The sequence below is a fragment of the Trichechus manatus genome, unplaced genomic scaffold (genome assembly GCF_000243295.1).
Source record: "Trichechus manatus latirostris isolate Lorelei unplaced genomic scaffold, TriManLat1.0 scaffold00248, whole genome shotgun sequence".
NCBI classification, from domain to species: domain Eukaryota; kingdom Metazoa; phylum Chordata; class Mammalia; order Sirenia; family Trichechidae; genus Trichechus; species Trichechus manatus.
Genome location: NW_004444184.1, coordinates 1403454 through 1417534, shown reverse-complemented (window position 1 = coordinate 1417534; position 14081 = coordinate 1403454). Strand labels below are relative to the sequence as shown.

Below are 14081 nucleotides of genomic sequence, written 5' to 3'. Positions count from 1 at the left end.
AAAAAAAAGGTCCTTCAAGGTCAAGAAGGGAGAGTGTTGACATGTCGTGGGATTGTTAACCAATGTCATAAAACAATATGCGTACTGACTGTTTAAGGAGAAACTGTTTGTTCTGTAAACCTTCATCTAAAGTACAACAAAAAAAATTTTTTTTAAATGGGCAAAGGATATGAACAGACACTTCACCAAAGAAGACAATCAGGTAGCTAGCAGACACATGAGGAAATACTTGTTAGCCGTTAGAGAAATGCAAATCCCAGAACTACAGTGAGGTATTATCTCACCCCGACAATATTGGCACTAATCAAAAAAACAGAAAATAACAAATGTTGGAGAGGTTGTAGGAAGACTGGAATTCTTACATACTGCTGGTGGGAAAGTAAAATGACACAACCACTATGGAAAACAATATGGTGCCACCCTAAGAAGCTAGAAATAGAAATACCATATATCGAGCAATCTAACTCCTAGGCATAAATCCTTGAGAAATAAGAACCTTCACACAAATAGACATATGCACACCCATGTTCATTGCAGCCCTATTCACAACAGCAAAAAGATGAACACGACCTAAGTGCTCATCAACAGATGAATGGATTAACAAATTATTGTACACACACACAATGGAATACTGCACAATGATAAACAACAATGATGAAGCCATGAAACATCTCACAACATGAGTGAATCTGTAGGGCATTATGCTGAGTGAAGTAAGTCAATTACCAAAGGACAAATATTGTATGTGACCACTACCATAAGAACTCAAGAAAAGGTTTAGCTCTTAATCACTGCACCACCAGGGCTCTGCAAGAAAAGGTTTACACACAGAAAAAAATTCTTTGATGATTACAAGGGTAGGGAGGAGTGGGGAGGAGAAATCATTAACTAGATAGTATACAAGTGTCAACTTTGGTAAAGGGAAAGATAACACATAATACAGGGGAAGTCAGCACAATTTGACCAAGGCAGAGTCATAGAAGTTTCCTAGACACATCCAAACATCTTGACTGATCGAGCTGTTGGGGCTGACGGCTGGGGACCATGGTCTCTGGGGACATCTAGGTCAACTGGCATAACATAGTTCATAAAGAAAAGGTTCTATATCCTACTTTGGTGAGTAGCATCTGGGGTCTTAAAAGCTTGCAAGCGGCCATCTAATATACATCTATTCGTCCCATCCCATCTGGAGCAAAGGAGAATGAAGAAAAACAAAGACACAAGGAAAATACTAGCCCAAAGGACTAAAGTACCACATGAACCAGAGCCTCCACAAGCCTGAGTCCAGAACTAGGTGGTGCCTGGCTACCACCACTGACCACTCTGACAGGGATCAAAACAGACAGTCCCTGACAGAGCGGGAGAAAACTGTAGAACAAAATTCAAGTTTACAAAAAACGTTCAGACATATTGGTCTGACAGAGACTGGAGGAACCCTCAAGACTATGGTCCCTGGACACTCTGCTAACTCAGAAGTAAAACCACTCCTGAAGCCCACTTTTCATACAAAGATTAGGCAGGCCTATAAAACAAACAATAACTCAAGTAAAGAACGTGCTTCTTAGTTCAATCAAATATAAGAGACCAAATGGGAAATTCCTGCCAAAAAGCAAAACAAGAAGGCAGGAGGGACAGGAACTGGACAAATGGACACAGGGAACTCAGGGTAGAAAGGAGGAGAGTGCAGTCACATTGTGGTGATTAGAACCAATCACAAAACAATATGTGTATAAATTTTTGAATGACAAACTCACTTGAGCTGTAAACTTCCACCTAAAGCACAATAAAATTTAAAATAAAACAGCTTGTGAGCAGCCATCTAATATACATCTATTGTCCCATTCTGTCCAGATCAAAGAAGAATGAAGAAAACCAAAGACACAAGGAAAATATTATCCCAAAGGACTAAAAGATCACATGAACCACAGCCTCCACCAGCCTGAGCCCATAAGAACTAGATGGTGCCCGACTACCATCACAGACCACTCTGACAGGGATCACAATAGAGCAGGAGAAAAGTGTAGAACAAAATTCACAAAAAAAAAAAAAAAAAAAAAAAAGACCAGACTTACTGGTCTGTCAGAGATTGGAGGAACCCCTGAGACTATGGCCGCTTGACACGCTGCTGATTCAGAACTGAAGCCACTGTTGAAGTCCACTTTTCAGACGAAGTTTAGGCAGGCTTATAAAACAAACAATTAACACATGTGAGGAAAGTTCTTCTCAGTTCAATCAAGTATATGAGACCAAATGGGCAGCTTCTACCCAAAGGCAAGACAAGAAGGCAGGAATGGACAGGAAAGCTGGACAAATGGAGAACCGGGGGGAAAGGGGGAGAGCGCTAACACATTGCGAGGATTGCAACTGATGTCACAGAACAAATTTTTGAAAGAGAAATTAATTTGTAATTTGTGCTGTAAAGTTTCACCTACAGCGCGCGCACACACACACACACACGCAAAATACTATTCCAGATTTCAGGTGTCAGTTTACAAGATTATTTGATAAGATGCAAGAGCATGGACTTCAACATATACAGCCAGGATGCAAATCTAAATCACCACTCACCAGCTGATGAACTATTAAACTCTCTAAGCCCCTGTTTCTTTGTCAGTAAAATATTGACAATAACATGTTTCTCTCAGGGCTCTAGTGGTATTTAAATATGATGATAGAAAAAAGAAAAAAAAAACCCACTTGTATAGTTCAATTTCAGGCACATGGAAGGTGTTTAATAAATGTGCATTTCCTTCCTCATATTACTCACTTAACTCTATATTGTACACACTGTATATTTTTAATTGAGTGCAGTAGATTATCAAATTTGAAATTGAATAAGTTTTTAAAGCACTTTGAATTATATTAACACGAACCATTCAGTTTCTGACAGTTTTAAAACTGCTTCAGTCTTTATTGATTATTTTAATATCACCTGTGAAAAAATTCAAATTTAGGCAAGCTTCATTTCCTACTACATATTTACCAGCTAATATTATTTTTCAAATTTAGTATGAGCTCTCCACTATTAGCTATGTGTATTTAAGGACTGAAACTTGATGCCACTATAGATTAAGAGGTGGCTGAGGATCTTACATAATTAAAAAAGAAAAACTCAAGGCCAACTCTTACTATCAGCAATAATAATAAAGGACTACCTCTAACTTGAAGACTGAAATTGTTAATTTTACTTTATGGATTAAATCCAATAAAATTAAGGCAAGTTCCATGTGAAAAGCAAAATTAAAAGACTTCTGAAGACTAAAGAAGACCTAAATGATACTTTGAAAAGTTTTATGTAAATATATATTAATATCTCCTGAAGATAAACTAAAATAGCTTAGTTATAAATATTATTATTTTTTTACTACTGCTTTGTTTGTTCTCGGTACATCAGTTTTGCCTATTTTCTACTTAGTTCAAAGGCCAAGGCCTTTGGCATCTCTTGACTGAATTCTAAATGTCAGTGGGACAAAGGAGAGGATTACTCATGAAAATAATCACTTGTTCCTAGTTGCCATCAAGTGGATTATGACTCATAGAGACCCCATGTGTGCAGAGTAGAACTGCCCCGTAGGGTTTTCAAGGCTGTGACCTTTCAAACGCAGATCCCCAGGCTTGTCTCCCTAGGTGCAATTGGTGCGTTGGAACTGTCAACCTTTCAGCTAGTAGTCTAGCTCTTCACCACTAAACCATTTACACCTCCCAGGAACTCCTGAATGTCAGTGGGACCAAGGAAAGGGTTTGGCAATGAAAATGACTACTAAATAACAGTATCTAGTTTTATAATATCTAAGCAATTATGCGAACAAGGTTACTTTTCTTTCACATTAGTTTTCTACAATTTAGCCTCCCATTTTTTTTTTCTGTGGAAACAACTCAAAATCACATATTAAATTCAAAGTTAAATTTCAGTAATACTAGAATGTGTAATAAAGTCTTGTAGTCTGACACTTTCAAACTTCAATTTAAATAACTTCAGACTCTACTCAATTCCTCCACTCTTTATATCCTAAGAGAAAGGACCCAGTTTATAAGATACAGGCCTAGAATGAAATTAAGATATCAAATAATTTTACAGAGATGGCTAGCTGACCAACAAAATTCATATTTCTCCTTTCATGGGATAGAATAATCACATGATAGTGGTGATTAGGAAATAATTTAATTTGCTACCCTCTTGCATCCAAGTATGGAGCAATTTGACTATTTCATATCAACAGATCATGAGATGAAGCGAAAGATGTGTCCAACCCTTCTCCAAACTGTGCAGTATTGAATAAATATGGTGAAAGGATACAACCCTGATGCACAGCTTTCTTGATTTTAATCCATGCAGTATTCCCTTGCTCTATTCCAATGGCTGCCTCTTGGTCTATGTACAGGTTCTGCATGAGCACAATTAAAGTGTTCTGAAGTTCCCATTCTTCCCACTGTTATCCATAATTTGTTATGATCCACACAGTTGAATGCCTTTGCATAGTCAATAAAACGTAGGTAAACATTTTCCTGGTATTCTCTGCTTTCAGCCAAGATCCATCTGACATCAGCAATGATATCTCTTGATCCACGTCCTCTTCTGAATCCAGCTTGAATTTCTGGCAGTTCCCTGTCGACGTACTGCTGCAACCTCTTTTCAAAGATCTTCCACAAAATCTTACTTGCATATAATATTAATGATATTGTTTGATAATTTCCACATTCTGTTGGATCACCTTTCTTTGGAATGGGAACAAACATGCATCTCTTCCAATCTGTTGGCCACGTAGCTCTCTTCCAAATTTTTAGGCATAGACAAGTGAGATCTCCAGCACTGCATCAGTTTGTTGAAACATCTGTATCGGTATTCAATCAATTCCTGGAGCCTTGTTTGCCAATGCCTTCAGTGCAGCTTGGACTTCTTTCAATACCATCGGTTCTTGATCATATGCTACCTCCTGAAATGGTTGACTATTGACCAGTTATTTTTGGTACAGTGACTTTGTATATTCCTTCCATCTTCTTTTGATGCTTCCTGTGTCATTCAACATTTTGCCCATAGAATCCTTCAAAACTGAAACTCAAGGCTTGAATTTTTTCTTCAGTTCTTTCTACTTGAGAAATGCTGAGGGTGTTCTTCCCTTTTGGTTTTCTAACTCTAGGCCTTTGCACATTTCATTATAATATTTTACTTAGTCTTCTCAAGTGGCCCTTTGAAATCTTCTGTTCAGCTCTTTTACTGCATCTTTTCTTCCATTTGCTTTAGCTAGTCTACGTTCAAGAGTAAGTTTCAGAGTCTCTTCTGACATTCATTTTGGTCTTTTTTTTTTTTCTTTCCTGTCTTTTTAATGACATTTTGCTTTCTTCGCGTATGATGTCCTTGATGTCTTCCCACAACTCGTTTGGTCTTCAGTCTTTAGTGTTCAATGTGTCAAATCTATTTTTGAGATGGTCTTCAAATTCAGGTGGGATATACTCAAAGTCATATTTTGGCTATCGTGGACTTGTTTTAATTTTGGCTCTCGTGGAATTGTTTTAATTTTCTTTAGCTTCAGCTAGAACTTACATAAGAACAATTGATGGTCTGTTTGCAGTTGGTCTCTGGACTTGTTCTAACTGATGATATTCAGCTTTTCCATCATCTCTTTCCACACACATAGCTGATTTGATTCCTACGTATTCCATCTGGTTAAGTCTACGTGTATAGTCACTGTTTATGTTGTTGAAAAAAGGTATTTGCAATGAAGAAGTTGTAGGTCTTGCAAAATACTATCATGTGATCTTGAAATTAGTTTTCAGAAAGATATATTGCATTTATTAATGTTTACTTTTCCTCATTTTTATATTTCAGATTTTTTTTCTCTGAAAAATATTAACAGTATGCAGTGTAATGGATTACTTAATATGGCCTTTCTCACCATGATCTTGTAACTCCCACCCAAGGGATTGGGCTGGACTGTGTGATTGGGAAATCGTGGCCCACCAAAGGGATTGGTCACTTTTGCCATCCTGCTGGGCTTGAAATGAGCCATCTCTGAGGCAGGAGAGAGAAAAGCCCGCCACCACCAAGGAAAGAGAGATCAGCAAGAAAGACCTGCAGGAGATGGCACAATGGGCTTCCGAGACCATGGAGCAAGAAAGCTGAGTGCCTTTGGGCAGAGACTGAGGGCCAGGGAGAAGCATGCCTGCAAACATGGCTGGGAAGAGGCTGTCCTGATAGAAGAACTGTATCCTGAGCATTCCTAAACCTGAACTGTAGCTTGTCACTTCCCTAATAAATCCCATAATCGTGAGTGTCGTCTGTGAGTTCAGTGTGGCCATTGCAATGAATTGTGGAACTCAGCAGAGGAGTGGAGAGTGCTGTAGAAGGGACAATTGGTATAAGAGTTGGTAAAGATGGCAGACAGAGGTAGCATGTCTGACCTCTGCCTTTTGGGAGTCAGCCTTGTGCTGTTATTTTTGTTCTCCTTCCCTCTGTGGGGTTGGAGGAGGTCAGACACTGCCCCCAAGTCATTTTACACAGTATAATTATGTTTTAGGTTTGGCTCAATTCATAAAGTGCATATCTGGAAAATGTAGACGATTTATATTTTCAAACTTGCAATTGTAGAATCTGTCTTTCACTCTGCTAGGAAACCCAGCAGTTGAAGGACTGGAGCAAACACTTCTTCCGTGGCTAAAAGAATTGGGTAGAGGACTCTTAGGGGAGTCAATTTGCTAGCTTTCCCATTAATCATGGCAGATTTCCTTTTGAGATTTCTTTATTTTCTTTAAACTTAAGAGCTATGTAGGAGGAAAACAAACAAACAAATACTGACGACCCCAAAACAAAGGGATGTGTCTGACTACATGGAACAAAAAACAAAACCAAAAAAACACGTGCCTGAGGTGGTCTGGTGGCTTCAAGGGTCAACAAGGACCCCAAATAAAACAACATACCATTAGTGGAAAATGTGTGGAATAGATACCCATAGGAAATCATGACTTTCTCTTTAGAGTAAATGTTGTAATGATATATATCTCTGATCTAATTAATATTTCTTCCTTTAACTATTCAATACAATACAGGTAGTCCCTGACATACGACCTATTCAAGTTGCGAGCAACTGCACTTAGGACCGTCCTTTTTTCTTTTTTCATCTTATTGGTAGTAATATATTCTACATAACCTTGCAGTGTGTAATTTGCTGATGGTTGCATTCTCATGCCAACCCCCAAAGACAAATAAAGATTGTATTTATAAAGATGCTGATAATAAAAGGCAATAATAATGAAAACCAAAAAAAAAATGAAATTTTCTGCTTAAGTCAGAACCAACTTAAGACAGAGTTATAGGAATGGAACCCTGTGCATGAGTAGGGGGCTACCTGTACTGATTTTGTTTAAAGTAATGTTTATAAGGCCTTACCTGTAGCATTATCCACTTTGTGAAGAGTATTTACACTAAAGAGGACTATGTTCTGAAAGGCAGTAAAGTTCCTGATGAAAGGGGCTACATCCCCTGTAACAAGCATCCGTGGTGGCAGACCCTTCTGGAAGTCAGATGTTCTGATCAACGTTGTAGGAAAGTTAGAGGCAGCAATATATTCCACAGCCACAGACCAACTTATTTCAAAATATGCTTCTGGTTTAAGATAATTGTTTAATCTAAAAGACAAGTGGAAAAGTATAAAATTATAATTAATTCACTCAGAATTTCTTACGTTATTGCTTTTTTAAAAAATATTATCTTCTGCCAGCAAATTAAGTTCACAATTTTACAATTTAGAATATAGATTTAAGAATATGATAACTTCAGCCTGTACCTTTGGAGATATGGATATAGGTATCGATGGCACCTAACAACAATTAACAACAATTAAAATTTCATGCTGGAAAGGACCATCTCATCAATTGTTTATATTTTCCATTAAGTTTTTATCTCTTTTAATTGGACACATTATACTTGAATATGACATAATGTCCAGATGTAAGGCCCTGACTAAGTCATACTCTTTGAGAATGTAGAAATAAAAATCAAAATTTCTAAAGCAAAACTTTTGCTGGACTCTGGCAGTCTTTTGTAAAGCTGTTGGTTTCTTGAAATCAGGGAATTCCCAAAACATTGAACATCAAAGAAATTGTTGTTGTTCTTAGGTGCCATCGAGTTGGTTCTGACTCATAGTGACCCTATGGTACAACAGTTCGAAACACTGCCCTATCCTGAGCCATCCTCACAATCATTGCTTTGCTTGAGACCATCATTGCAGCCACTATGTTAATCCATCTCATTAAGGGTCTTCCTCTCTTTCGATGAGCCCCTACTTTACCAAGCATGATGTCCTTCTCCGGGGACTTGTCCCTCCTGATAACAAGTCCAAAGTACATGAGGCAAAGTCTCACTGTCCTCACTTCTAAAGAACATTCTGGCTGCACTTATTCCGAGACTGATTTGTTTGCTCTTCTGGCAGTCCATGGTATAGTCAACATTCTTCATCAACACCACAATTCAAAGGCATCAATTCTTCTTTGGTTTTCTTTATTCATTGTCCAGCTTTTGCATGCATATGAGGTAATTGAAAATATCATGGCTTGAATCAGGTGCATTTTAGTCCTCAAAGTGATATCATTGCTTTTTAACACTTTAAAGAGGTCTTTTGCAGTAGATTTGCCCGGTTCACTACCTGGTTTTATTTCTTGACTGGTGCTTCAATGGGCGTTGATTGTGGATCCAAGAAAAATGAAATCCTTGACAACTTCTGTCTTTTCTCCATTCATCATGATGTTATTCATTGGCCCAGTTGTGAGGATTTTTGTTTTCTTTGTGTTGAGGTGTAATCCCTACTGAAGGCTGTAGTCTTTGATCTTCATCAGTAAGTGCTTCAAGTCCTCTTGGCTTTCAGCAAACAAGGTTGTGTCATCTGCATATTGCAGGATGTTAATGAGTTTTCCTACAATCCTGATGCTGAGTTCTTCTTCACATAGTCAGGCTTCTCAGAGTATATGCTCAACATACAGATTAAATAAGTATGGTGAAAGGATACAACCCTGACACACACTTTTCCTGATTTTAAACCATGCGATATCCCCTTCTGTTCAAACAACTGCCTCTTGGTCTATCTACAAATTCCTCATGAGCACAATCAAGTGTTCTGGAATTCCCATTCTTTGCAATGTTATTCGTAATTAGTTATGATCCACACAGTTGAACAGATGTTTGCTTTTTCTTGTCTGATTTCCTAAACAATTGTTTTGTTTTGTTTTTCTCTCACGGTGGAAGTCTGCTAGTATTCTAATAGAGTCTGCTAAACTCTCTTACTTGTTTGGGAAAAATCATTTGAGCATAAAGTTTAGGTGTAGTAAACAGTTTTATAATTACATAATTCACTGCTTCTGTCCTTGTATATGCATGCTGAAGAACTTGAAGTTTTGCAAATAGGCTTCATCCTCCTGAAACGTGGTATAATTCCCTTTTTGCTCACCCATGTACATTCCTAGACCCTGTTTAAGTCTCATCATAGATATCACGTCCTTCAAGAAGTTTTCCAGCCCACCTGAGGTGCGATGGGTTAATTCTTCCTCTATGTTCACATGGTACCATACCATTGGCATAGTTACCGTTTTGTGTGTCTGATCATGTTGTATTACATTTTTTAGATATTATGTTATATTCTAATTTCTCTTTTTCCAAAGTACATATATGCAGTCCATTAAACAAAAGATGTTTGCATTATGCTTGCCCATGTTAAATGAACCCAGAGGAACACTTGCTGTTTGACACCCATGCTCCCATGCCCAGAAGTGATAGAGTGAGTAGAGTGGACCCGTGTACGATGACAGAAGAGTTTGATTTGGAGCCAACGCTCCATAATACGTTACAGCTGACTGTCATGTAAAGACGAAAGGTAAAGTGAATCCACAAGGATTTTGAGCCATAGAGCCCTAGTAACACTGTATTAAACAAATTGCAAAGGGATCAACAACACTAAAAAAGGAAAAAAGTGATGAGGTACCAGTTTAAGACACAAAGGACGTAAGAGCAGAAGTGACATCCAGTGTGTTTCAAATGCTTCACTTGGCTCTTTCAATTTCAAATGCTTCAGTTGAACTGACTGTTGCATGTTAGTTCATCTAATAAGCCAGATTAAATATAATTATTAAATATATATTTATAAATATATATATATATATACCTCAAATAGTTTGTTTTAATTAATATATATATACAGGCACCAGCCAATCTTTGGATTCAGGACCACAGAGTTTTATTTGAGTATACACAGGCTACACAGCGTTCAGCACGGTCTCACTTAAACAACTCTTAAAGAAAGTAACTCATGAGATTTTAAAGAAGTTTCCCAGATTGTAACCATGGCCCTAAATCCTCACCCATCCTTATCCCCATGCCTTTTGTCTTGTAACTTTATAGTACCCCTGACCCTCTACAGTGATTGGAAGTGAATGAATTATTTCTCTTGTAAGGATCAGCACAAAGCTGGTTCCTATGAGGCAGAGGTTAAAGATGTCTCAAATGCCCAGCTTTTCCAAATTGTTGTACCACTCCATCATCTCTAACATCAACTACTCCCTCCTCCTCCCCTCCCTACTCTTCTTCCACTATTTGGTTTCATGATGCACTGCAACGTCTCACAGAACTCACAAATCATATCAAGGAATTGGCTCATGCAGTTGTGGAGGCTGGCAAGTCCCAAATGCATGGGTCAGGAGTAGGTTTCTCCTGACTCATGTGGCTTCACGAGCACATGAACTCCGATTGGCAGGCCAAGTGATAGGCTGCTGGTTCACAAGACTGAGGAAGCTGACAAATCAGGTCAGACGAAAGGATGCTGTCCCACAGGGCTGCGGAAGCTGGCAAATCCCAGAAGCGGCAGGTCAGACAGCAAGCCACTGGCTCAAGTTCCCAAGAACTGGAGGTGAGACAGTGATGAACCAAGCACAGGATCCAGATGCAGAGAGAGAAAGCCACACCAGAGCACCTACATGTATAGATTGGACACAGGCCACACCCCAGTAAGTTGATGTTGATGTTAGAGATGACTCAAGTCCCACCCTCCTGCAAGGATGTGACTCAAGATACACCCCACACTCAATCCTGCCTCATTAACATATAGAGGTTAGGATTTACGCCACATAAAATGGAGGAGGATAATTATATCAGATCACAAAATGGAGGACAGCCACACAATATGGGAATCATGGCCAGCCAAGCCAACATATAACCCCAACCATCACAGTTTCCATACACCTTATCTGCATAGTCCCACTCAATCATTGTGTGTGAGTCTCAAAGACTATGGCTAGAAGGGCCATATTAAGTAATTCACTGCACTGCAGGAGGCATAATTTCCTGCTCCTGGTTTAGTCATGTAACTTAATTTGACCAATAAGATATCAGCCAACTTGACACAGCAGACACTTTGCATAAATTTTCACAATTTGTCTTCTCTCTTTTGAAGTTCTGCCATCACTATGAACAACACCTAGGCTGGCCTGATGGAGAATGAGAGACAAGTGGAGCCAAGCTGAACTTCATCAGCTACCCCTGCTGGGACCACTCTAAGTCAGTCAGGTGTACAGGGGTGGATTACGCAATAAGTAACGTAAGCATGGTGTGTACCTTGCTTACCAGATCACCTGTGGTGAACAATTTCACATTTTTTCATTACATCAAAGATTCTGCTTCTAGGTGTGTCTGGCAACTCTCTCTCTTCCAACCCCACAGCATCTTCCTATAGAATCAAAGCCTCTTTTCAAATTTACAGTAACTGATGGGGACAGTGTGGTGAAATCCATGTAAAATTGTTCACTACAGTTAAGTATAATGTAATCACCTCCATGATGTGATCTGATGTGATCAGCCAATCTGTTGTAAGGGAAGTCTCGGGGTTGGGGTGGGGGGTGACCTGCATCCAGTATGTATGGATCTTCTGGCAAAGCTTGCTGGCTTTTGTTCCCTGTGGATCCGGCATCAAGTTTGTCATCATCTGACCTCCAGTTCTTGGAACTTGAGTCAGCAGCCTGCCAAATGGCCTGCTGACCTTGGGATTAGTTGGCCTCCACAGCACGTCAGCCACCACTCTGCCGTCTGACTGGCCACTCTGGGGTTTGTCAGCCCCTGCAGCTAAGTGAATCAAGAGAAACTTCCAGTCTGACTCCTGACCCATGGTCTTGGAATTTGCCAGTCCCTAAAACTGCCTGAGCTATTTCCTTGAGATAAATCTTTCTCTCTCACCATAAACATACACATACACACACACACACACACACACGTTTGACTGGTTTTGCTTCTCTAGTGAATAAGCATAAGACAATGTGTAAATTAACCATAATATTAATAGAGCATTCTGAAATGATCACAATTTAAGAAGCAACAAAAGGAAATTATCTCAATTAAAGAAACAATAAAAAGATTTTTAAGTAACAGTGCTAATTTTAAAAATTGCGTCTGGTTGCACAGTGGTTAAGAGCTTCGCTGCTAACCAAAAGTCTGGCAGTTGGAATCCACCAGCTGTTCCTCGGAAACCCTATGGGGCAGTTCTACTCTGTCCTATAGGGTCGCTATGAGTCAGAATCGACTTGACCGCAACAAGTTTTTTGGTCAAAACCCCAGTAAAAAGGCAGAAAGAAGCAATAAGCTAAAAAGGATTGGAAAAACAAGAGGTAAGACAGGAACAACATTATTCTGGAAACTAGAAATAAAATGGAACAAGTGAAAATGATCTAATGTAATCAAGAAATCTGAATCCTTGGCAACCAGAGTGGTACCTTCTGAGTAAAGAGAGTGTGCTAAAAATCAGAGTGATTATTTAAAAGTCTGTTAAAGAAGCAGTTACACCCAAAGATTCTTCCCAGACTCCACATAGTAGATAACTATTACTCCTCACACTGGAAAGGGTAGAGCCAACTGTCCCTGAGTTGGACAAATTAGACATAGTTGAAGGCAGGTACATCACATTAAAAACAAGGGTTCTAAGTGAATAGATTATACTGAATAGTAAAACGCCCAGCCTCCCTCTCTCTCTTGACTTTAAGAATACCAGCAGCCAGGACTTCCCTTTTGAAGCAGGTGACACAAACTATTCTCTCTGGAGAATTGGGTGAGCTTAAGAGAAAGTTATTGATATCAAGGATTCCCAAGCTGAACGGCCCAACAAGGTTGCTCAGGAGGTGTGTTCATATTGAAAAATTCCACTCATGCACTCTGAGGCTCTTAGCACTCCTCTTTAAATATGACTGGACATCCAGGTGGAGTCCCTGGATGGCATAAACAGTTAACGTTCTCTGCTACTAACACAGAGGTACCTCAGAAGAAAGCCCTGGCAATCTACTTCAGAAAAAGCAGCCACTGAAAACCTCATGGAGCACAGTTCTACTCTGATACACATGCGGTCACCATGAGTCAGAGTCAGTTCAATGGCAGATGGTGGTGGTGGTGGTGAGATATCCAGTTATCTGAGGAAAGCTCCTAACATGGATAAAAGACATCAAAACAAAATAACAAAGAAACAAAAGAATAGGAGATGGGTTGCATACAAAGGATCAGGAATCAGGCTGGTTCAGACTTATTTTTGTGTGTGTGTGTGTGTTTTAATTAATATATATATATTTTTTATTGTACTTCAGGTGAAGGTTTACAGAACAAATAGTTTCTCATTTAATAGTAGTACACATATTGTTTTATGACGTTGGTTAATAACCCCATGACATGTCAACCCTCTCAATCTTGACCTTTTTTTTTTTTTTTTGGTGAAAATATACATAGCCAAAGGTACACCTTTCAAAAATTTCTACATGCATAGTTCAGTGACATCAACTACGCTTTTCTAATTGTGCTGCTATTCTCACTTTAGATGAAGGTTTACAGAACAAAATAGTTTCTTATTAAACAGATAGTACACATGTTGCCCTATGACAGTGGTTAACAACTTCACAACACATCAACACTGCCCTTACTCAACCTTGGGTTTTCTATCACCTTGGGTTTTCTATCACCAGCTTTCCTGTCCCCTTCTGCCTTCTAGCCCTTGTCCCCGGACTGCTGTGCTTCATTAGTCCCATTTGGTTTATGGGGCTGTCCAATCCCCGGCTGAACGGTGAACCTCGGA

The 14081-nt window shown here is 39.1% G+C and overlaps 1 protein-coding gene across 1 annotated transcript in view; it reads right to left on the bottom strand.

Moving 5' to 3' along the window:
* LOC101348397 (protein LEG1 homolog) overlaps positions 1-14081 on the bottom strand; it is a 43288-nt gene that overhangs the window by 6846 nt on the left and 22361 nt on the right. Inside the window, exon 5 of the mRNA XM_004389473.1 lies at positions 7385-7623. Within this exon, the coding sequence (XP_004389530.1) occupies positions 7385-7623 (239 nt within the window). The remainder of the gene's footprint in view (positions 1-7384; positions 7624-14081) is intronic.